This window comes from Eulemur rufifrons, chromosome 29, assembly GCF_041146395.1.
Source record: "Eulemur rufifrons isolate Redbay chromosome 29, OSU_ERuf_1, whole genome shotgun sequence".
Lineage (NCBI taxonomy): Eukaryota > Metazoa > Chordata > Mammalia > Primates > Lemuridae > Eulemur > Eulemur rufifrons.
The window spans coordinates 71,068,295-71,094,426 of NC_091011.1; the positions used below are offsets into that span (position 1 = coordinate 71,068,295).

The 26,132-nt window shown below is 44.2% G+C and overlaps 1 protein-coding gene across 1 annotated transcript in view; it reads right to left on the reverse strand.

The window, feature by feature from the left end:
• Window positions 1–1,336: 1,336 nt before the first annotated feature.
• Window positions 1,337–26,132, reverse strand: part of WNT2 (Wnt family member 2) — a 37,477-nt gene continuing 12,681 nt past the window's right edge. The window contains exons 4-5 of the mRNA XM_069462099.1: window positions 16,712–16,976; window positions 1,337–1,567 (exon numbers count right to left, since the gene is read on the reverse strand). Of these exons, the coding sequence (XP_069318200.1) occupies window positions 1,338–1,567; window positions 16,712–16,976 (495 nt within the window). The 3' untranslated portion in view covers window position 1,337. The remainder of the gene's footprint in view (window positions 1,568–16,711; window positions 16,977–26,132) is intronic.

The window sequence follows — 26,132 nt, forward strand, 5'->3', positions numbered from 1 at the left end:
ACTGATGTTCCCATAATTACAGTTGTGTCCCTTAAATATAGTCTCCAAGTTACGATTTGTTTGCAACATAATATGGGAGGATTACCAAGTTTATAAGCAAAGCTATGTGTCATTTGCTTTAGGCTACAGTATCACGTCATCTTGTAAGCATCGAATAAATACAATTAAACATGACAGGTCTTTAAAGAGTGTTTGAAGGGTGACGGGCACTGGCTGCTGCTCCCCAGCACACGTGGCCGACTTCTCTTAGGCATCTGCTGACGGTAAAGGCTGCCCCAGGCGTGGTTTAGCTCTGGAAACCTCTCTGTCAGCATTTTAGTTCACTGGTCTTGTCATCCCACAAGTTTTCATTCTCAAAGTCATTTCAGTTACAAAATGCCATGGGTCACATGCAAAATACCAGATCGGAATTTTATTCTCCTTTTTTTTTTCTTTATCTGTACAGACACATTTTCTGATAGTCCACGCACTGAATTATTTTCTGCCATATTCAACCAACAGTTAGAGAATGCTGCCAGATCGTCCATCTTCTTTTTAATTCCCTTCAGACCCTAAGTGAGAAGGAAGTCTCATCCCATAAAGATTCTTTATAGTGAGGGATGGTAATGCAGAGCAGGCGCTTTCTAAGGCTTTTGCTATCGCGAAGACTGAACATGCCACTGTAGCCGAGGACACACATTCCCACCTTGCTACATGAGCTGTTAATACGGCAATAAGTGCCATATTGGTGGCACATTTATTGGAAAACATACGTTTTAAACCTGAAGTTTACTGAAAGCCATCCTTCTCCAGGCAATGACCAATGACCCCTGGGGCTGGTGGCTATAAAAACACTTGCTCGGACAAAAGCCTTGCTTGTTTTTCTCAAGAATTAAAGTTAATTCAGTGGCAGTTGATTGTGCTTTCTTTACCTATCGAAGAGAAGTATGGAATTTCTTAACTGGGAGCATTTGTTGGAAGACATTGAGAAAGCTCCTTTGAGACACTCTTTTTTCTGCCTGGCCAATTGCTCTAGAAAGAGGAAAAGTCTAGGTGGATGGAGTCAGTGGTCTAGGCCCACCACCCTCCCCCTGGAACAGCCTGTCATGCCATTTCCAAAGAGAACTCACTAGGAAGAGAGGTTCCCAGAATGCCGGAAGACATAGAATAAGGTATGCTTTATGTGCAGCATGTGGCCCCCGGTTCTGGGGCCCCAGGGAGGAAAAGGGGGCTTCTGTTGAGACAAAGGCCATATGCCTTAGGAAACATCCCCCCAGAGAGAACCCCAAGGTCCAGCGTCCTTGCAGATCCAATGGAGTCCTTGCGGGAGGGAAGGTGGATGGTGACCTCTGCTGGGGTCATGTGGGGGTCGCCCAGTCGGCGTTCTTGGGGGCCTTACACGTGTGCACATCCAGGGCCTCCAGGCAGTCCTGACAGCGCACGGCGCAGCACCAGTGGAACTTACACTCGCACTTGGTCATCCGGGTGACACGGGAGGTGTCGTAGCCTCTCCCGCAGCACATGACTTCACAGCTGTCCATGCCCCGGGAAGTCAGGTTGCACACACGGCCTGCTGTACCCAGGGAGCCTGGAAGACAGGACAGGGAGATGTCACTGAAAAGGCTGGGCAGAGTACAATATGCCTCAGGAGAAGAGTCATGGGTCCATCCTCCAGGAAAACAGCCCTGGCACCACCTCACCAGAGCCTGGGGCTGTCCCAGCCATTCTGTGGGTCTGTGCCCTGCGTAATCCTCTGTGCCAGCTGCAGGGAGCATAGCAGTGCCAAGAGGGCCCAGTCCAGGAAGGACAGACGTGAAGTTTTGGATTTGTCTTGGGCAACCTGAATCCAGCTCTCTCACTTCTGAGTTGGATAAACTTTTCGGATTATCCTTACCTGGCCTTAAATTGAAGGATCCTTGAATGGGCAAGGCCAGATCAAAGTGAAAGAAGGAGCTATCCTTGTTTCCTCTCTCCTGACCTCAAATCAAATTAAGCAAAACGTGACCACGGTTAAGCTCTCTCAAAATTCATCAGGGCATGGAATCCTTGAAGGGAAGGAATTCTATCTCTACAGTCCTGATTACAGCGGCTTATTAGGAAGGGAATGGAATTGCAGTTGCTGAGGGGGAGATGTGGACATCATGTGTGTGAGACTTGAGGAGGGAGCAAGGTCCTGCTGGGTTTATCCCATAACTGTCTCCCCTGCTGCAGCCTCTCGGACCACACAGCCGTGTGTGTGGTGCTGGGTGAAGCCAGGATTCTAGGCCTTCAACGAACAAAGCTGGCATCAAAACCCTGTTGGAAATTACTGACAGAACATCAGCTTAGTTAATCAGGGTGATGTTGCTAACCAGCAATCCCTATTTATGTATTTGTTTCTGAAAAAGAATTTCAAAGATAAAAAGCCTCTTAATTTGCTTTACTCCTGCGGAAGTACCCAGAATTCTTTTACAAGAACACTATCAGACAACAGAACCAAGGGTAGCGGACATTTTTAGAGTTTGCTCAACTTGCAATGATCCTTTCTACTTCCTCTTCCACAGAGATGGCCACCTGGCAGCCATGTTGTACAACATGTCCCTGTTCAATGGCAGCAGATGATTGGACCAGGGGTGAGCACCTGACTCATGCTGGGCCAATCAGGTAGATTTCCCTGGAGATGTGTGATTTTGGCAGGCAGTCAACATCTCTACATATAAACTCGGTTGCCATCGGCAGCCACATCCCATGATGAGGTCGGTGGACTAGATCAGGTCCACACAGAGGCAAGAACAAAGCAAATGTAGAGACAATGAAGACCAGACATGGAATGAAAAAGCTACCCACATTCCAAACTATTTTCTGGTTCTGCATCTATTTCTCCCTGAGGCCTGGCTGCATTCCAACCTGTGAGGTCCTAGAGACTCTGTATCCTTATAAGAAATTTCCCTAGAGAAACTAAACTCTTTATTTAAAAACAAAACAAATCAGGGTGAAAAAGACAATGATTTAATTCATTTCCAGCTTCTCCATCATTTAACTAGGAATGTCTCCTTCTTCTAACTCCTACAGGGCCTCGTGACTGTCTCTGTTTATCACAATCCACTTTGTGTTAGAATTATCTACAAAAATGTCATGTTGCCCTGCCTGTCAAGGATGACCAGGGAAGCGGCAGGGTTCAAGCAGGGCGCAGGGTTAAGAAGAGGAGAGGGAGGGGTAGAACTTGCTCTGCGTGATCGGCCTCCAAGAGCAGGAAGAGCGGCCGGGGAATTTCATGAGGACAGGAAGGATGGCAAAGGGCCGGGGTCAGGGTGGAGGGTGGATCAGCCAGGGGTGGCCCTGAGCCTGCATCGTGCTGAAGAAGCAAAGGGTTGGAAGAGGTAGCAGCTGGGGCTGGATTCAGGGCAACCATCAGGACAGTCCTTAAAATTACCGACAGTGCAAAAAGGGTGCACTGCCAAATGCTGCCTCTTAACAGCACACCCATTATTTCATTCAATAAACATTTAGTGGACACAAGCATTTGTAAGACACTGTGCTGGCTGCTTGGGGTTTATCGGAGCAGGGGGGTGGGGGTGGGCGTTGGTGAATAAAATAACTAGGACTCAGTTCCTATTCTCAGGGGAACTCATAATGTGGTGCAGAGATAAATAGGTAAAGAGGTACTTCCACTACTTCGGGATAATTGTTTCATTTGCTGAAGAGCTACTGTGACCCACAGTAGAATCATGTCCAAAGCACCATGGCAGACAAAGCTCAAAGACAGTCAAGTGAGGTTATTTAGACCTTGGACAATCAGGGTTCAAATCCTAGCTTTGCCATGTGTTGACTCTGTGACCTTGGGCAAATTACTTCATTTTGTCAAGCGTCAGTCTCCTTTAATGCAAAATTGGGATAAAAACAGTACTTTCCTCATAGGGCTTGTGTTCAGGATGGAATGAGATAATGCATGAAAGAGCCTGGCATAATAAGTGCTCAATAAATGTTAAGGGCTCATTCATTCACTTAGCAAGTGTTTATTGAGTGACTACTATGTGCTAGGCACAGTTCTGGGAGCTTAGGATATATGAGTTTACAAAACAAAATTCTTGCCCTGAGGAGCATGAACCAAGAATACTACAATAATGATATTTCTTAGTATTAATATTAATAGTAACAAAATCAGAAAAAGAGCCATCAACTGTGAGCTTTTACAGAGGAGCCGGCATTAGAGACAGGATGAAAAGGAGGAGGAGATCTGCAGGTAAAGGGTGGGGTCAGTGGCACCCCGGGCAGGAGAGAACCTCCTAGCAGAAATTCCCAGGCAGGTTCACAAAAGACTATAGATTCAAGGTGACCCAGGCACGGGGTTGTGGGGAAAGGCATTAGGCAAAGAGTTTAGAGGGGGAGGTTGGAGCAACAGGTTAAAGAGACTATGCCGTGCTACGATTTGATTTTTATTCTATGGGGGGTGGTGGGCCAGTCCAGATTTTTAATCCCCAAAACCATGTCGGGATAAGTCTGGAAGAACAGTTTGGGCAGGCAGGGAGGGAAGTCTTGAGGCTGTTGGAATAGTCCAGGCAAGAGACAATGAGCAGAGAAGCAGGACAAATACTCGATGAGTTGAAGAGGGAGAGTCACTAGAATCTGGTGACTCACTGAAATAAGGGGTGGAGGAGGTGCCAAGTAGGGAAAGACTGAAATACGTGCCTTGGGCTCCGAGACAGGGAGGTAGCTGGTGCCTCCTCGCTGACAGCAGTTTCAGTAAAGAACGGAGGATGGTCCAGACGAACGCAGCAGAGTGAAGGAAGGAGAGGACTAGGGGACTGTCGGGGACAGTGAGGGCAGACCCGATTTCCAAGGAGCCCGGTGAGGAGGTGGAAGAAAGAGCACAGCCGTGAGGAGCCATGAGGTCGACGACCGTGAGGTTGTTTTAGGCCATTTAGCTTTTTGGTGGTTTGTTACGCAGCAATAGATACCTGATGCCAGGTTTTCATTTCAGACTAGGGGTTCATTTACAATAAGTACAAAAATGAAAAGTACTAGCCAATGTTATTAGAAGTCAGGGAAGTGATTTCTCTTGGGGAGTAGAGAAAAGGAGTGTGGGGGAGTCTTCTGGAATACTGAGCCTTTTTGGGATCCTCATCTGGGCACCAGTTACAAGGGTGTGTTCATTTGGGAAAATTCATTGTGCTGTACACGTGGGACGCGTGCACTTTTCTGCATGCATTTCATATTTCAGTAACAAGTTAAGAAGAGAAAGGTGGTGGTGTTGGAGGAGGAGGAGGAAGAGGAGGATGAGGGGAGGAGGGAAAGGGAAAAGGAGAAAGGTGGCGACCATATGTGTCAAGGCCAGGAAATGAGCAAAGCTGTGTGACACGCGGGGAGCGGCACAGCGTTCCCCACGGCGGAATCCAGCGCTGGGTCGGGGGGCCTCGCAAGAGATGGGGTCTGTGCCCTGAGTGGAAGCTGCACCGTGAGGGGTCGAGCGGCTTGAACTTCCGCTGGCGGGACTGCAGTGCTGCTGAGGCTTTCACGCAAAAGGCATCGTGATCTGACCCGTGTTTCCCAAGGAACCGAGGGTGTGGGGCTGTGTGGCATGAAGGGGGCCTGAGCGAGGACCAGGGGACAAGTCAGAGACCGAGAAAGTGCTCGGGGCAGCAGTAGTGGGAATGGGCGCGGTTAGCAGAGGCGGGACGTGGTGACTGCGTGGACGGATCGGGAGCGGGTGAGAAGCGTCCAGAGGGTTTCTCGGTTCTGGCTTGAGTGACTGCGTTGGCGCCGGCGATTCCCCGAGGTGGGGAACGCCTGGGGAGGGGCCCGCTTCGAGAAAAGATAATGACCTTAGTTTTCAACATGCGGAGTTTGCTGGGACTGTGGTCATCCGGGGAGAATGGCTGGGATGGAGACACAGATTGGGAAATGTTTTGCCCCGATGTGGCGGCTGAGGCCGGGGGTGTGAATGAGACCCTCAGTGGGGGTGAAAAGCGCTCTCACTTGGTATCGCAAAGGCAACTCTGAATTTTTACCTTCTTGTGTTTTGTTCATAAGCCCTACACGCCAATAAACATCCTTCACTTCACACACATCCTTGATCTGTGCGCATCAAAACCAGGAATACATTACTGTGCATTAGAATTCTTTATCCCCCTTGGGGCGGTGGGCTTAGGGGGCAAGGACAGGCAGGCAACGTGTCTTGTTCCTGACCCAGGCTGGGGGTCTCTTTCTGACGTCTAACTTGGTGGTCTTTCCCCAGCGGCTTGAAGCCTAACAAGGTTTGAGCTGGTGGTCTAACTCAGCCTCGTGCCATGGTCGTGGTGTTTTTTGTCCCCGGAACGCAGAAAACTTAACTGGACTCTGTCGGAACAAGACTGCTCAGGGGAATGACTCAGCAGAACTCAGAGAGAGGATCAGACAAAGCAGTGACCACTGACAAAAGCTTAACTTGGAAGTGGTTTCGGGAAAGGAAACAAAGATTCTGGCGGTGAGATGTCTCAGTAGTTCAATGCGCAGTTAGAAAACGCTGGAAAACACAATTAATCTGAACATGCCACTGTCCACTGTCTGCCCCAACAGGGCAGAATGAGGGCCCAGAAGAGGGAGGATGAGAGAGGGTTTTTGAGGACTGAGAGCCACTGATGTGAGGCCGGTGGTGAGGTGGCACCGGGGCAGCAGGGAAGGGGCCAGGCTGGCAGGGAAGGGCGGTCTCTGAAGCCGGAAGGGAGGATGAGGCAGCCTAGCAGTGGACGACAAATTGGCCCTGCCTTGGGGTTTGGATCTGATTAGACCCAAGGACAGGCTACAAGGCAGAAGGGCAGCTGTGACACTTGTCATTTTCGCAGAATATAGAACCATTTCATCACAACTCTTAAAAGTGCATTTCTGGAGTATAGAATCCATACAAAATTTGCTAGTATTGCTTTCCCTTAATGACTTATAATAGATTCCTTATTATTGCTGGCAGTAGGGCTATACTGCCTTAAAGACCTCCCATTGGTCTTTCCAAAACAAAGAACATCACCACTGTGCTTAAAATAAAAGAATAGAGACTATGTATTTAAGTGTGTGTATTTTTTTTTTTTTTTTAATGAAAGGGAGCCACTGAGTTTTATGCTTTGCCTACTTGTTTAGTTTAAAATATTTGGGACACATAGTTCTAGATCATTTTTTCCAAATTAAATAGAGTCACTCATCCCTGCTCTGGCCACAATAGAAACCACTGGGGAAACAATCTCAACTACACCTATGAGCCTGAAACCCATAAAGTGAGTTTTCAAATCTTCCAAGCTGGACAGAATGGGAAGTTCATCCATCCATCATCCTCCCACCCTTCATTCTTCTTTCTTCCTTTCCCTCTACCTCGCTTTTCACTTCCTTTCTTGTCTTTTTGTTCAGAACTGGAGCCGATATGTATGGATCACTTACACAGGCCAGGCCTTGCAATAAGCATTTTATCTGCATTATTTCATTTAATTCTCATAACTTTATAAGGAAGGTCCTCTTACCATCACCATTTTGGAGCTGAGGAAATGGAGGTTCAGGTAGGTTAAGTAACTTGCCCAGGATCACACAGCTAGCTGGTGGCAAGGTCAGGACTTGAAACCAGGCTTGTCTGACTCCAGAGCTCAAGCGTTGACTGTTGAGATATTCTGCCCCTCCGCAGAGCACCCCGTCCTGGTGCCCTGCCCGGCAAGAAAGCAGGCTCCCTCATAACCATACATGACCAGTGCTGCGGCATCTTTCCTGCTCTCTCCCTTAATTCTTTTATCTAATCAAGAACTTGCAAAAGTCCTGACATGTAACTTTTTTGGAAAGGGGTCTTTTTTTTTCCAACTCACAATATGCTGTTGACAATTAAGACATTTAAAGTTTTGTGAGAAAATGCAAAAGCTACTAACATGACATTAGTAGCGTTTCCTGCATTTTTTCCTGTTCTGATATTGTTAGGGGATTCCTGTAACCTTTTTGAGGAATGAGAATAATTTCTTTGCAATGTCAGGATGCACATCTCCAAAACACGTGTGCCCTTAAGGTGGTTTTGATGTCTGCCACTGATGTGACTGGGAAGAGCCCTCTCCAAGGAGAACCTTCTGGTTCAAGGAAGCCAATAGCATCAATTTGTATCTCATCAAAAATGGAATTGCTTAGCTTGATCACTTGTCTAACTCTTTATACTTCATTCTAAGATTCTCTGAGCCTTTCCAACAACCAGCTTGGTCTTCATAAGGCAAATATTGGCACCACACTGTATCTACAAAAAGCATGTGTGACTGGCTCTAAAAATACTCCAAGGGAGACATTTAAAAAATATTTTCAATTACTGGCCCTATCATTAGAGTCTCCCAAATTGATATTTTAAAAGTGTAAACACATATGTGGATGCTTCCCATTTCACATGTTTATTTTACACAATCATTCATATTGCTTTGTAATGTTATTTCGTATTGCACTTTGATTTACACAGTTCACGTATGAGAGAAGTGACAAGTTGAAAGCGCATTTCCCTGACTTCCATTTGCTTTATGTTTGTGATGTGTGCCCAGATGTGTGGCCTGCCCGGGTCCAAAGCCCGATCCCCAGACACAGAAGGTTGTAGACTCAGACTCCAACCTTCTTGTCATCTTTGCATCAAACTGTCTGAGATCATCTGCCTAAACTGTGTCCGTAAGATCCAGGCAGAATCTTGAAGACTGGGCAACATGTGCGCTGTGGGAAGTGCTGCTTCCAGCCAGATAGACCTTTCTCCTCCCTACACGTGTTGTCCTCATCCTGACTTGCACGAGAGCTCACATATGCATGGGAGAAAGGAAGATGGAGAATTGGAGTTTCTAAGTCACATACATTTAGCAGCACATAACACACTTTTGGTGGGGCAACATGGAGGAAACTTTACAGAATCAAGCATCCCATCCCCAGAGCTATAAAATTAATAATGGAGTCAGGGTTCCCAGTGTAAAAACATTTCTGTCTCCACTAACATGCATCTTCCTGACAGCAGAGGAGGAGCAGAGGGGCTCTTGCTAATAGTTCCCAGACCCACACTTCTAGGAGCAAGGGCTCCCTCTTCTCTCTCTCTTTCTCTCTCTCTCTCTCTCTCTCCACCCCCTCCCCTCTCCATAGGCCTGTGTCTTTGGAAATTCCTGCCACTCCAGGCTGACGGAGGCCCATATGTTGACTATTAGGGCATAAAGCAAGATTCACTTAAGCCTGTCATCCAATAGGCTGTTTCTCCTCTGCTTGACTTACACGTTGTCATTAATGACACAGATTTATTGGGGGAACAAAAGAATGTTAAAGAGCAAATGTTAGAGACCGCATGGTGAGGCCTACCCCTTCCTCACATTAAGGATCCCAAAGCTGAAGCTAGTTAGGAAAGACACTATCCTCACTTATCTCAGATGATTTTATTCAATGCTTACATAACTTGGAAAAGTTTGATTGGCACAGGAAAGCATGTCCTATTAAATTAGTAAATCTTACAAGGGAATTAAAGTCATTACAGTCACACTCTGTGAGGCTTTCCATGTCTGGCACTGCCTAGCCCACCCGAGTTATTTCCCACTGCCCCCCACCTGTACCCGCTACCCAGCCATCTCCTCACTCTCCCACCGAAACGACTTTCTGATGTCACAGCCCTGTAGACTGTTTCCTCATAAGAGTTACTCTCATCTGTTGTATTGGCCTTTCCTCTTCCTCCTCTCCATTGCAAGTCTTCCCATCCTTCAAGAGTCAGGCCTATTTTACAGGGCTCCCTGTCCCCAACCAGCTGACCTCCTTCGTGAGGACTGTGATGCATATCATGCAATTGGCCTCAAGAAATGCTTATTCACTTCTCATGCATCTTGACTGCCCAAGGACAAGGGTTAAGCCTTATGCTTTCTTCTATATACTGCATAGTGCCTAGGTGGTCAACACAAATGTGCTGATTCATTAAATATTAAAGTAAAAGCAATTTCTTAAATATTGAGACCAGCCTTCCCATTGAGGGAGTGGGCACCCAGTCTTCACACACCTTGGTGGTAGCAGACCAGCTAAGCCTTATCTCTGTTCAAATTGTCTCACTTGGTATAGAGAGAACACATACAAGAAAGGTGGCACATTTTTAAATGATAGAAATTAAAAATGACAACTTAAGGGAGTTTGTGGCATCAAGTTAAGGTTCTGTTACTGCAAACTTGATTAAAATTAATTAATAATTAATTCACTCATTGAATCATAGGAAGCTTAGAAATTGCTAGATGAAATATCCATACCTTTAGAGACCCAGGGAAGTGAATTTGTCCATGGCTACCCAATTAGTAATCAGGAGAAACAGTAATAGGTAGCAATCTGTAGCTCTAAGTCTTGTAAGGTTATGCTGGGCTCTTTCCCTAATATTATGGAATCTGCATATCTTTAAAGAAGAGATTTACCAGTACAAAACAGGGTTCATGAGGAAAGCTGAAGTGAAGTAGGCAAATTCATTATCTTGAAGTATTTAATATCATCCTTTCCTTAGTAACACATTAATGTGGTAATTAAAAGGGAGGGTTTTTTTCCTATTTTCAAAAGAAAAGGACATCTATTTGGTAAATTCTTTGTTGTCAGTTGTTCAAATTATGTCAAAGAATTGGAATAAGAATTGAGCATTGCTTTTTTGAAAGAAATTTTTCTCTTTTTTTGAAAAAAAGTTCTTTTTTTTCAATTTTCACAATTCAATCTGATTGCCACTGTCAATTCAAATTAGGGCACGTTTTGGTGTATACTAAAAATATAGTAATTCTAAGTTTGTATTTTGAAAAGTAACAGATTTATAGATCATGCCTATAACACAAAATAGCAGTGGATATAAAAAGTATTTTTGTTTATATTAACAATAAAATCATGAACTAACCAGTGATCTCACTGACAGTGGTAAATGAAAAAGCTCCCCTAAATAGAACTATCTGGTGGCAGCTAAACGCAATAGAGTCTGCTGATGCATTCATTTATTTGAGATTTTTATCTCTAGAGAAATGGCCAGCAAGCAACATCTTAAGCTCTGTAAATGTCCCACTCATGCAACTCGAACAGGAGGAAAAGTTCCATTTAACATTAAGCTTAAATGGGAATTTTCATAGGCCATGTGTTATAAGGTAAGCAGTGATAAGTGAAGACATGCTCCATAATTCCCTGCAAAGAAACCAAGTTATCTTTAAGCTATGACACGGCACCAACAAACCTAAGAATTCAGCTAATGTGATGAACCTATATTTTATGTTGTTAATAACCTGCCATTCAATTCAACTCAACGTGTGTTTATATATTAGGTGTTGGGGATCCAGTGAACAAGACAGATACAATTCCTGCCATCATGGAATCTCCAGTGGAGCCCAGCGGGGCAGGCAGGAAACAAACAAATATTTAAACAAACTCACTAAACACTGTGGCAGGTGTTATGAATGAAAGAACAGAGCTCTGTTTGGACCCGGGGGTGGCAGTGAAGACAGAGAAGCACATAGGTCCTTGAAACATTCAAAAGACGCTGGTGACAGATTGGACGGCGTGGCAGAGGCAAGAGAAAGGAGTGGAATGAATGACTCAGGCTTGTGGCTTGACCACCGGAGTGGGTGGCACAACCATTTTCTGAGACGGGGAGGACTAGGGGGAAAACAAGTTTTGGGAGTTCCGTTTTGAACAGAATCAGGTTGATATACATGTGGGGAATCTGAGTGAAGCTGTTCAGCAGAGAATTGGCCACAGGATGAGGGCAGAGAAGATAGATGAGGACAAGGATAGCATCTAAAGCCACAGGAACTGAGAAGACCAAACCTGGGAGAAAGTAGAGCGAGGAAAGAGCTCAGACTGAGCCTCGAAGCCTCAGACTGCTTCAAAGACCACAAGGTGGATGAAGCTACGAGGGCAACACTGAGTCCGCCTTCCTCATCTTTGCATTCCCAGGGCTTATAATAGTCTGGCACATAGAAGGAGCTCGATAAATATTTGTTCGGTGACAAATGAGGGACGTAAGGTGTCCTGGTGGGACTTGTACATACTAGCATCTAAATAAGCTCCGCCCATTGCTATTGGCGGACATGCTTGCTGTTCCCTTGTTTTTGTTCAGCTGCTGGGACACGATCACTGTTCACAAGGTTCTGCAAACCAGGCCACACCACAGGGCATGCTAGGACACTAATCACTGCAAACCAGGATCGAGATTTTGTTCCCGTGGGTTCTGAGTTCAGCTTGCCAAATATGATTTATGTGCAAAAAAAAAAGCGATACCTGAGAGCTTACACCATTCACAGCCCGGAGCTGTCAGGCTGGTATTGGGTTTGCAGCAGGCAACAAGTTAAACAACTGCTGATCTCCATTTGTTTTGTGAACTTGACTGGAGAAGAGGTGGAGGGTTGCTTGTTTCCTACAGTTGGAGAGGAGACCTCAGGGTGACCTCTGGCCCAGGTCAGGGTTTTTACATCCTAACCAGTCAAAGTGGCCTGTGATTAGGTGCAGACGCTTTCTCTGGATGGGACAGCAGCATTCCTCAGTCAGAGATGAAACTATCTCTAACTTAAGGGCTTCTTTGATTTACAGATGCCTGGGGCAATAACCAGAGTAGATAACCACAGAGCCACAGAATACTCATCCCAGAAAGCCTGGCTTCCAGGATCTAGTCTCCAATTTGGCCTGCAAAGTGTCACATGCACAACATCACATGTTTGTACGTACTCTTCTAATCTGAGCGGCATGGGAGAGCAGTAACAGTTGAACCTCAGGGCACTCACGTTCTTCAACTGAAGACTAGGGGAAAATGTCTTTTGTTGTTATTGTTGCCATAAGAATATCTTCCTTCTTGTGTTTTGGGGCTTACTATTTATTTCTTAGGAACAATTAAAGACACTGACACTCTTAAAAACTTGAAGGACTTCTCAGTGAAATGGGCTTCAAGGCAACTGAAGCTAAATGTGGGTGCAGCTGGATTCTGATCACTTTCAACCTCCCGACTCTATGGGCATCTCACCCCATGAAGGTCCTTTGTCCTCATGCTGCCTCCTTGTTACACAGGACTAACCCCCACCTTGAGCATGCACACGCGCACACACACACACACACACACGCAGATACCACCCAAATGTTAGGAGGTAAGTGGTACAGTAGGAAAGGCATGAATTTTTGTTTTGATTTTTATTTACTTATTTATTTTGTTTAGTTTCCCACTTATAGGTCATGCAATCTTGGGCTTAGGTAACTTTTCAGAGCCTCACTTTCCTTCTCGATAAGTAGAAGTAACTGCTGTGAAAAGCCAGAGAATATGCACATGAGGTGTACAGCAGACGGCCTGACTCTTAATAGGAACTCAAGCAATGTTCCCATCTTCCTTCCCCAGCTAGGTCTGCCCTCACCCAGGAACACCCCAGGGTCTCAACTCTGCGATTCTTCTCATCACAATTCGCTAGTCTTGGTACCATTATTTCAGGACTTCCCCAGTGGGCTGGCTTGATAACTTCTGTCAGACTAATTCCAGTGAAAGTTTTGATGATTGAACTCATTTTCATTTGTCAACTTGAAATAAAAGAGGGTTCCTGAAGACACAGGGCTTAAATGTGAAAGAATGGCCTTCTTATATTGGGCAAGCCAGGGTGGGGGCCTTTTGGGTAATGTTTATCTAGAACTCCTCAGATAAACACATTTTTCTTTTCCTTTGTAAGAGATCAGGTACTTAAGAAAAAAAAAGTCTCTCTGCATTTCTTCTACCTAATACTTAGGGAAAATCAAGAATCATGGGCCACCTTAATCACTGATCTTTCAGACTGTGATGTGCTTACATTTGAAAAGCATACAGCATCACAGTTCCTGAGATTCTGGTTCAATAGGTCTCTGAAGGGGCCCTCACTCTGAGAAACAGTGGACTAGACCTGTAGACTTTATCCACTGCACGGACCTAATTGGCGAAACAAGACAGCTCACGTCAGTCAACAAGTTACTCTGAACAGGAAGCAGTTGCTGACCAGCAAGAGTAAAACTAGTCTATTCCAAATACCCGTTACATGACAATATTCAACCTGCTCACCACCATTGCATTTCATTTTGGTAAGCAGAAAGTGCTCACTAAGCTGAATATTTAAATGTGCATGATTGAAAAACCAAAACAATGATTTAAGACAAAAGCAAAAGCAAAACAAAACAAAATACCCACAGCAAAGCAGACTGGGTGGTGTGGGATGTAACGTCAGGATGGGTCAATGCCATTTTTTAAAAGAGAAAATGCAAAAAATAGAAATTATGTGTGACTTGATTTAAATTTCACTGCAAACTTTTGACTTGTTTTGGAGCCTGAGGATAGCGCACTTCAAACATGTGAGAGCTCCATTTGGCAGAAAACAGGCCCTTCCTCATGTATGGTTTTAGCGCAGGGGAGAGGGTCCCTCGGTAACGTGCGTGTGCTGGGTGATTCTTTAACACAGGCTGAGAGGGTGGCCCGTGCTGACCCGACAGCTTCATTTAGAGGACAGGCTCCAGCATCCCACTGTGAGTGACAGACAGGAAACCTCCCCTCTTGCAGGCCACCGCGTGATCCTCTGACAGAGGTTAGAGGCTACTCCCGCATAATTCTGTACCCACAAACTTCTACAAATGTTTTTGACTGCCTGGCTAGAGCACATACTACAGAAGTTTCTAGTAAAAAATGGACAGGATAAAGCCTCATCTTTAAAAGGCTACAGCTATTGGTCACACAACCAAGAGCAAGGCCCTCGGCAGCTGTATGGGTTGAAAGAAGCTTTCTTAGATAAAACCCACCTTTTCGTACATGATGCCAAATATGAACAATGAAAAAAATTCTTTTCACAATCTGAACTTTTGCTTACATGATATCAAATATCTTGAATCGTATTTTTACTAAAATACTCATCTGATGGTCAAGAGAATTAAAAGGAAATATTACAAGGTTTGCATGGATAACTTTGGTACTCTTAGGCCCAGCTAAACAGGGCATGAATTAAGGCACTGTTCAGATAATTTATGAATAATTTAGGAATCTTTCTGGAAATCTGATCCAATACATTAGAATGGATATTTAAAAAAAAGAAAAGAAAAAAGAACAGGGTGGATACTGGGTAATCAACACCAAGCAAGCATCAAATTTACATTTTCTTAAAAGTCAGATAAACAAAAATGAGTCTAAGATGGAAGAGAAACAAGTGAGTAAATAAATTAGCTTCCCCCAGAAAGCCAGCACCTGCAGCTGCACACCTTGTGCCTGGTGCAGAGGGAGGCAGGATGAAATGGCTGAAAGGAAAGACTCAGGTTTAAGTTCCTGCTCTGCCTCTTACCAGCCACAATCCTCAAGTATAACTGCTTGCCTTCCTGTGCAAACTATTTCCAACACACTGATGTCATAGGGCTGCTCTAGGATTCAATAAGACCATGCATGCAGTGGTCTCGGTCCGGTACCCAGCACACAGGCATCAATACATAGGACCTAAAATGATCAAGATACCATCATCTCCATGTTCACTTTGTGGAGGCCAAGGTTAAATAGCAAGTGACTGGCAGAGGGAGAGCCAGACCCTTGGGACAATCCTGTATCAAAGAACAGGTTTCGTGGTGATTCGGCTGAAACTTTGGCCTGACAAGTAGGATGACTTGTTAGAGGTCCCAAAGCGTGTCAGGAATGCAGCAGGGCACAGCATCTGGTCCTCTGCTCAGTTGTCATTAATCCCTAGGCTGCGTGTACAAACCTGCTCAAATGCTGCAAGAAACTAGCGCAGCAAACCACGAAGGAAATTCAACCACTCAGGGGCAGAAAAGAGGCCTTGGCCTCCTTGTGACATTCCCTGGTAACCTTGTCTCTTGGTCAGTCTAATGTTAGGAGCTGGCTGCCAACTGCACTGTTTTACTGGTGCCTTTGCAATTATTTGGGAATGAAAAAAAAGAAAACTCAGAATCTAAGCTAAAGAATGGTTTTTCTGATAATGAATTCCCTTGTTCTCTACCAAGTCAGAGAAACTGGCCTGAGCCCAAGTGGGCTGTGGGCTCCCATCACCTCCTATCGACTTAAACTTGTACTCATTTTGCACCAGAGTCTGCAAAGAACAAGCCAAGCCTGGAGTTCAAGGCTGATCAGGAGGGGTGAGAGGTGGAGCACGCATGTGTCCAAAACCAGACAGGTGGGAGCGGCTGCTATGTGGAGGCTTAGGGAGCTGCTCTTTGAGAGAGCTCAAGACGGAGAGGTTGCCATCTGGAAGGGAAGCGCCTCTCACACAGCCATTATACACTGCCCACCTACAGCCTAGAGATGGGGGTGAATCCTTGCTGTTTAGTATTTGGCAACTTCTAAGCGCATTGAAAAGAGCAAGGGAAGGTGAAGTAGGGCACTTTCAGAGGAGGCTAAATTTAAAGCCCCACAACCCTTTTCCATAGTCACAGAGGGAAGGTACATTGCAAAGCTATCCTCCTCTCAGCTTCAGGATCACAGGAAAGATGCTTGGCTGTCATATCTACGTAGTGCACATTCGTGCACTAATTAGAATTTTGCCCAGGCTGAAGAATGTTGCTAATCTGCATATTTTGACTTTTTGCCCCGTGCATTATTGGGTTCCCATTTCTCCAGAATCTACATATTATCAATCCGCATAGAATCAACCCGTTTCTCCAGTTGCTTAGGAGAGCTCTCTGTGCAGTTTCAATGTGAATTATAAGGAACATGAGCTTTAAACCTGAAGGCAGCAGGCTGAAAATACAGAGCCTCGTTTAAATTGTGGAATATCCATCGTTGAAAGAATTAGGTGCCGTGAATAACATATTTTGAACTTACCTGCCTCTCGGTCCCTGATACAGTAGTCTGGAGAATTCTCAAAATACACGAGGTCATTTTTTGTTGGCTTCTTAAACCTCTTGTTAGCCACAGTGAAACCAGTGCCATCCTGGTTCATGACCACTTGGATGGCCCCATTGTACTTCCTCCAGAGATAGGCACCCGTTTTCCTGAAGTCGGCCATGGCCAGCCAGCACGTCCTCAGGGTACAGGAGCCGCTCACACCATGACACTTGCACTCTTGCTTCAAGAACCGCTTTACAGCCTGCAGGGAAAGACAGGGGCAAGTTCAACAGAGGTGGCCTCGAGCATGTGACACGTGCTACAACTTTCCTTACCTCCAAGCAATCAGGAAGTGACTCTGAGGATGCTGGATCCTGGGGCTAATGACTGGGAGACGGTGGAGCACCACTTGTCACTTGCTGGCCACTTTAGCCACACTGTGCTGACGCAGCAGGAGGGGTCAGTGGGCAGAGACTGGAGAGGTAGTGCCTAACTGCGACCCCCACTGGCTATCGGCATAACAAAAACCTCACATTTAATAGGGTACATGGCCAGTTTGAAGAGTGAGGGAACGAATTGGAGTATTTTCTAAATAAATATAGCTTTGCCATATTAAAAATGTGTACTATCATGCAAATTAGATTAACAAAGTAATTGCTAAGTCTGCGTCTTTCAATAAACCAATAATAGTAATTGTTACTATTTATGGAGTGCTTTCTATGTTCCAGGCACTATGCTAATGCTTTATACACTCTGTTTCGATGAGCTTAATCTTCACAACAATCCTGTGCTATTGTGTTTATTTTGCATAAGGCTGAGGACCATGATTTAGAGATGTTAAAGCGCTTGTTCACAGTTCACAGCCAATAAAGGGCAGAGCCAGGCTGCACTGAAAAGTCAGTTAGTGACCCGAGGCTGACATTAAATTAGGGGGATTATCCCTCCAATCTGCCACGTTATTCAGCTTAGATGACAGGGATGGGTTTGCTCTGATCTTTCTTAGAGAGGATGCAAAAGAAAGTGGGACAGGCCCATCTCAGCTGGCTCCCAAAACAAATGCCCCTCTTCTGTGGGTATGAGGTCTGGGGGTAGGGGAGGGGCAAGTGGTCCTGGAACTGTCCAAGGATGTTTCTGCTTTGGTCTTGGTATGAGCCAGCAGAGGTAGCTGCACCATCCCCAAAACAATTTGGTGAGAGCTATCCTCCCCTGGCCCGTTTCTCCTTGGCTCGCCTAAGTGAAGAGAGTTATTAGCGCTCATGGTCCTCACAACACCCCTGATCTACCGTTCTTCCCATTTTACAGATGAGGGAACCAGGGATCAGGGAGGTAAGGTGACTTGCCCAAGCTCAGTAACGTGATTTGCTCACGCTCTTTCCAGGTCGGGCCTTGGCACCTAGATGTTTCCTCCTTTGCCGCTATAGTGGACTGTGCCCCTGTCACATCTGAAATCTCTCCTCTCTCACATGAGCCAGCCATGGAGGTCAAGGACAGTGAAGTGAGCAGGAAGAACTTCATTAGCTTGGCTCTCTGAGTTACAGGGACCTGGGCATCTTTAAAGTGTGTCTTAGCATGAACTCCCTCTCTAGAATTACACCCTCCCACGTGCTGCGCCGCCTTTGCATTCCAGGTGTTTGGTATGAGGCTCACTGCATGAGCTGCAGGGCAGGCCTCTGCCACAGGCACAACCCTGGCTGTGCCATCTGGGCTCCCCACTCTGCCCTCTGTGGGGCTTGCCTGTCCAGGAGCTTTTCCTCCTAAGACCTTGGAGAGCATCACACAAAACTCACTCCATGCCACGTGCTTGGAAATTGAATACGAATGTTCATTCTTCCACGTGTATTCGTTTAAAGCCAGGTTATGTACTCATAAGTAATGCTCAAAAATGACAAGAAATAGTACTGCTCTCCCTTTGTAATGCTGAGTTTCCAGGGTGCAAACTTCAAAGCTGGTATTTTTACATAATTAATCAAAGGATTTACAAATGAATTTAAAATTGGATCTTAAAAATACAGCTTATAAACCCTTACAAATACATGTGGCAGTGACAGACACCGTTGATCACCTGTGCAGCCACCATTTCCTCCCTCCCTCACTAACAGTGAGATCTGGGGACAGGGGAGGGGACAGGTGGGCCTGGAACTGGTATTGCATTTGCTCATGTCTCCAGCCCCGATTGTTAACACACAACCCGCTCTGGGCTCAATCACAGTTTGGCGCTACCTCACCTCTTCTATGTCCTGGGTTTGCAGACTTGAAATTCAAACCCTTAACCCTGAAGAAGAAAAAACCCTGCTCAATCAGAGAGGCAGCGGGAAGGGGATGGGAGGGCAGGCGGCCTGTTCTAGAGAGCAGTTGAGGTAAGAGTAAGGCTACGGGACCGAGAAACTCACAAGGAGGGCTCCTGGTTTGGAACAGTTTTAACATTCAAATGTTATAATAACATTATTACAATAGTAGCCATTTATCCAGTATTAACTATATGCCAGGCTCCACATCAGGAGGTTTACACATATTACCTTATATAATTATTGCAATTAGGCTAAGTTATTGTTCCCATATTACAGTTATGAAAACCAGGACTCAGTGAGGAAAATCCCTAGAATCACCAAGCCAGACAGAGGCAGAACTAGGATGTGAACCAGAAATGCCTCCCTCCCACACCTGTGCCCTTTCTAAGAAAAATGCTTAAAATCCTAATATAAATCACATTATGATTTTCTGAAATTCTGAATTTTAATACTCAACTCCCCTCTGTTCCTTTGAATAATCAAGAACTAACTGGATAATATTACAGGCCTGTTATAATGGCGGGGGGGGGCGGGTAGAGAGAAAAATAGGAGGGGATTATATTGCATCTTCCAAACAGCCATCAAAAATTCATTAAATAGGCAATTCACAGAAGAAATACAAAGTACTAACAAAAAGACAAAAAGATGTTTAACTTCACTAGTAATCAGAGAAATGTGAACTAATACAACGTAACACCTTTTCTTTTTTTGCCTAGCAAATTAGCAAATAAAGTAAAATAAAATAAAAAAGATTAATAATACGATAATATTTGGTGCTGTTAAGAGCCAGGGGAAACACTTAACAGTGCAGTGCCCAACCCCAGGGCCATGGACTGGTGCTGGCCTGCGGCCTGTTAGGAACCGGTCTGCACAGCAGGAGGTGAGTGGCTGGCCAGCAATTGAAGCTTCACCTGTATTTACAGCCACTCCCTATTGCTGGCATCACAGCCTGAGCTCTGCTTCCTGTCAGATCAGCGCTGGGGAGCGGCTGCAAATGTAATAAATGTAATGTGGCTGAATCATCCCCAAACCATCCCCCCAATCTGTGGAAAAATTGTCTTCCATGAATCCAGTCCCTGGCACCAAAAAGGTTGGGGACCACCGCCTTAACAAACCATTGGTGGGAGAGTATATTGATACAACATTTAAATGGAGAGTGTTTTTGCACTACCTGTAAAAATTTTAAATGTACGTATCCTTTGACCTGGGGATTCCACTCTGGGAAATATTTCCACAAGTTTTGAAGGACACACACCCACATGGATGCTCACTGCAGCTACTGCATAATTAGTAATAACAAAATACGAGGAAAAAACTCAAATGACATCAACGGGAAAATGGCTAAGCAAATTATGGTATATGCTTAATAATGGAATATTATGTGGTCTCTGAATAATGAGGTAGATCAGTCTTACAGGGACAAAAGGAAGCGAATGTTAAAAGCAAAACGCAGAACAATATATGTGGTCTGATCCTCTTTTTAAAAGCCTGCATGTGCGTACACGGAAGAGGAGGGAAGAAATGTTCTTCTACAATCTGCTGCAGTTTGAGGGATTTCATGGTCTAGAAGGAGAGGGGAAAACAAAAAGAGTCAACACTTTGCATGGTAACGGGAATTCGAGGATTGTTCCCTGGCAACTGGAGGGAGCAGAGCCGAGTTTCCCATTCTTGGCTACACATTAAAATCACCTGGGGATCGTTTTTAGCCCCTCCCCAGTCTGGGTAAAGTAGACCCTGGGGTGGGCGTGGGGCCCGGGCTTTGATGGTGCTTGTGTTGCTCAGGTGTTTCTAATGTGCAGCCAGGGCTGAGAATCACGTCCACACGCAGGGATGCAGCGGGGAGCAGGAGTCTGAGGGCTTATGGAGGGCTGCAGCGGTGAGAAATTCCCGCAGCAGAAGCCGTCATTGCATTCCTAGGAACAGGGAAAACCGATGACTGAATCAGAAGTTGTTTCCTACTCTATGCCTCTAAAACGTCGGATCCTACAGGAGAAATGTGCCGCCAGCGACAATCTCTGCTAGCGTTGCTTTGGAGGGAATGAAAGATGGGTGGAGGCCAGTGTAAAACCCAAGCACCCATGGATGGATGGATCAGTGGGCCGCGGCCACAGCAGAGGAACAGGCTACAGCGGCGACCCCTGGGGGCTCCGGAGGAAGCTCTGTGGGAGGAGCTGGGAGTTCCCTTGTGTCCACTGAGGGAGAGGCTGGAAATGTTTCATTTGGACGATAAAAGAATGACTGACTAAAGTAGAGGACCTCTTTCTGTGACTATAGTTAAGTATTCCACAGCATGTCTAGATGTTGATTCTAAAACTTAAAAACATAAACATCTACATCATATTAACTGCATAACCAAGTACTGTGCCAGTGCTGTATCTCATGATCTCTGATCCACTATCACAACCTCTGCATCAATAAGGAATGTTCTTAAAGTGAAGTTTGGCATTTTCTTGTTTTACTTACTACCAATTGCATTGATCATAACTTCACAATCATGCCACCTACTCCATCAATTCTCATTTCCTGGGGGCTCCATGGTCCTCCATTCTCTGACTCCAACCTGGACTGGCTCCACAGCTGAGACCTAACACCATGCCCTCCTCACCCAGACACACACTCTAATAGATGCCATGTTGTTTCTTTTTTGATTTATTCCTTCTTTTTGTTGCAGCGCATTGTTGAGTAACTCCTTCAAGGTGGGCACATTTTTTGAATTCTTGCATGTCTCCTATGTCTTCATTCAGCCTTCACACTTGATTAATAGCTTGGCTGGGTATAGAATCCTGGATTGGAAATAATTTTCCTTCAAAACTTTGAAGGTATAGCACCACAGGCTTTTGGCCTCTAGTGTTACAGATGGGAAGTTTGGTATCTGGCTGATTCTTTTAAAACAGATTTGTTTTTTTTTTTCATTTCACTTTGTATTTTTCCCCTGTGAAAGCTTCTAGAATCTTTCCCTTATTCTTATGGTTCTGAAATATCACAATATTACCCCTGACATTAATCCTGTTGAGCACTCAGCAGGCCTTTCCAATCTGAACACTCATGTTCTTCAGCACTGAGAGATTTTCTTTAATATTTTCTTCCTCTCTACTTATGGCATTCTAATTAGTCACTGAACCTTCTGAATCAATCCTCTATATCTCTCATGTTTTTTCTCATGTTTTTTCAATACTTTCTTCCTGGCTTCTTGAGGAAGAAATTCTGTCTGAGTAACACTCCTAGCTCCCTCCACCCCATGTCTCCCCAGAGAAGTGACTTGTCCAACTGGTGAGTTTAGAGGACTTGTGTGCCTGGGCTCTTTCTGGGAATCTGCCAGCGTTTGGAAATGACTTACAATGGGCTCTGCCATCAGCCTGGGGCTCCCCTGCAGGGGCTCCCGTGGCCACCCAGTGATGGTGGGTCTGCCTGGCTCTGGGGTGGGCTGCGAGGAGCGCTGTGCTTCCAGGCCACATCCTCCAGCGCAGCTTTTTTTTTTTTTTTTTAAGTGAAACTGACATTTTTAGTCCATCTATCTGTCCATTTTTTCAGTTGGTTTCAAACTTAAGTGGGAAAGAGGGGGGTTGTTTATGGACCTCCTTAAATTCCATTTGTCTTTGGGGCTTTTTGTTTTACTTTCTGAGAGATTTCTTTGGCTTTCTCTTCTGAGTTCTTGTCCTCTAATTGTCACTGTTTCAAAGCCTCTCTTCTTATTTATAGATGTTAATATCTTGTATCTCTCTGAGGAGACTAATTCAGCTTTTTAAAAATTCTCTTATTCTCCCTGAATTACTGCTTTTTATTCTGGAGTCATTTTCTGGCAGTTTTCTTTTTTTTTCTTTCATGCTGCTGAATTTAATCTGTGATAATCCTTGGACAGTCTTTTCATAAGAATGAAGTAGTAAAAAGGTATTTAGGGGCTCTGGTTGTATAGGTGGGGCTTGTGGACCAGAGAATTTTGCTTTTTGGTGAATGGGTAGGACGCTGGCTCTTGAATCTTTCCTGAAAGGTCTCTTGTTTTACTCCTCTCTTTGATTCTTAATGCAGGTTGCTGTCAAGATTCAATTTTCAGCCTTCTTATATGCCTCTCTTCACAATTCTCACACCCTTGTGTCTCTTTATCTCAACACACTGGCCTGCGTGATCCCCTCTTCTCTCCCCATTTGCCTTAATCCCATCTAATTTTTACTCTGTGGCATCCTGTCAATACATACTAGCTCATTTGATATGACTACTTAAAAAAGGTAGTTTTCAGATAACATCTAAGGACGGCAAGACTCTGTTGGTGTTAAGCCTCGTAGAAACCATTTTTAGCTTAATATATATGTTTTCTCAACAAAAGTCTTCAATAGGCTCATAATTGCTTCAGTACTAAAATCTTTGCACATTTTTTTATGTGGCCCTTCATCTTTGATTTTGAACATTTTAATCCTTCGACCTGCAGAGGCTTATTTTCTACTTTAAAAATTTAAGAAAATTTAAAAAAACCCAAACTTCTAGATATTAGCATTCTATACTATAGAGACAGATGTCTGAAGGTTAAAAGAAAAATAAAGGGCTATGGAAGAAGGAAATACATGCATTGTGTAGGCTAGAACAATTCTATTTGATATTTCTCTGTCCGAACTTATTGTCAGAGTATAATAATGAAGCATAACATGCATTAGGTTCTTACCATATAGCAAACCATGCTAAGCACTTTACATTCACTACTTTATTTAGTCCACACAACCATATAAAGTATATGCTATTATTATCCCCATTTTACAGATGAGGATATTGAAATTCCCAGAAGCAGAGGAGCTTGCCCTAGATCTCACAGGCAGGTTATAACCCCAGCCTGTCTGACACCAAAGGTGACATGTTAAATCACTCTGCTGGTGTTTCTCATACTGGGGTTTGCCAATCTGGGAGGTTTATGTTTCTTGGATCCAATGAGTTCTACAAGTTTTTACCCTTAGTGTTTACATATCTAACTATAGTCTAAAAAGAATTATTTTGCCAGTTATAAAGACAAATTTTTCCCAAGGAAAATGAAGTTATGATTTCTTAAGTCTGCTTTTCTGAAGGTTCAGCCCAAGCAACACTTAGGGTGTCTTCCCAAGACATCTTTGAGGAGCATTAGAATTTTTGTCTTGTATCTGCATTTTGCTAAGTTGACAAACACTGTATCATGTCATACTGATACTCTTCCTATTAGAAAAAAGGCAATCCACTTTATACCGTGTGGAATATTTGCCAACTTAACAACTGACCTTACCTTAGAAATCTTAGTTAGGATTTATTTTAGGTCCTTAATATGCTGTTTTAACTAAATTATTTAGTTAAACCTGAACATGTGAAGTAATGTTAGTATTTCACTTTTTAGTGTATTCCACAAAGCAACTAACATATTTCTGTTCCTATATCAGTTTTCCTGAGGGAAACACCATATTAAAAACATTCTATTTAATTTTCAGATGCTGGCTTAAAGCCAAGTACATTTATTAACAATTAAACCCTTTTGACAGGTCCACATCTCTAAGATAGGAGTTACTGAAAACTGGACTAATGTATACCCTTCAAACATACATGCTCTGCACTAGGGAAACAAGAAATATTTATTAGCAAACTGTACAACTGATTTGCTTATGCAAACATTCATTACCTTAAATAAGACACTGTGATTTCTCAAGCCCTGTCATTCTTCAAAAACACTGACCGTGGGTGGGCTTAGCTAGAAAATATAAGGTGTGGAATTTATATTTGGGTAATTCAAGAACATTACCATCGACTGACCATATATATAATAATTCTTACTGACTAATGAGGCAAGTCTAAAAAACATTTTCCATTAATAATAGAACTTTACATGGAACTGTAACAATTTTGTTAAGAGTTATTCCCTCTTTTGGGACTTTAATTCTGGTTAGTTTTTGATTCATATGATATATCAAGAGCCACAGTATCAAGTATATACTTTTTCCTGCCCCAGAGTCAAGGGAAACCTTGACTCTCTCACCCTGGCTGGAGTGTAGTGGCGTGATCATAGCTTATTGCAGCCTCAAACTCCTGGCTTCAAGTGATCCTCCTCTCTCAGCCTCCTCAGTAGCTAGGACTACAGACGTGCCACGATGCCTGGCTAATTTTTTAATTTTTTGTAGAGATGGGGTCTTGCTATGTTGTCAGGCTGGTCTCAAACTCCTGGCCTCAAGTGATCCTCTTGCCTCAGCCTCTCAAAGTGCTAAGATTACAGGCAAAAGCTGCCTCACCCAGCCCACATACTATTTTTGGATCCAACAAGACAGAGGTGAGACCGGCAGAACTGACCTAATTTTTCAAAATGCATTTAATTTTATGAACTAAGGAGACCAATCAGAAAACAAATCTACTAAGTGAAATTTGTGCCCCACACAGATGCTCAAGATTACTGAAGGGAGGGTCGGGATGAATAGGAGGTTAAAGCAATCTGGCTCTGTAGTTCAGTGTAGATTTTATTTTCTTTCCTTTTGATATTCCTTACTTTTTAAGAGTATGATTTCTTTTTCATCATGCCCCAGTTCTCTTAGGTCAGACTTGTTATTTACTTATTATTTATTTTAAGTAGCATCAAGAGAACTACTCTTTGAAGTCTTTATTAGAACTTAGATTTCCTTGCCTGTAAGATTTTGCTTCATGTTGTACAATATCCATTTTCTGTTTATTTTGGAGGCTTTTCCTGAAGGTGGAACTTAGAACTCTCTGCTTTGTCCCAAGGCCCCAGTGGGCCACACTCAGGGACAGGCTCCAGAGCTCTGCAGCACTGGGTGCTGCTTGTTTGGACAGCACAAGGAACTAGAAACTCTGGATCCCCTCACTCTCTGAGTTTCCCCATATAACATACAAAATGCCAAGTTCCGTTTGAAGTTCAGATAACTTCAATTAGCAAATATATTCAATTTATTCTAATTCTGGCCACCCTATTAGACCTCAGTCTTCTCTTATGCAAAATGTGGCCAACAAGGGTACCTACCTCTTGGGCTGGCTTAAAACCTGGTGTGTATGAGTATGTATTTTAGTTTCCATGGCAACCCTAGTTAGGCAACCTGTCCAAGGTTATGCTCAAGTATTAGAGTTAGTTTTCTGATCCCAGAGCACTGTCCTTACTGTCTCAGTCAAGATGACATCTGTGG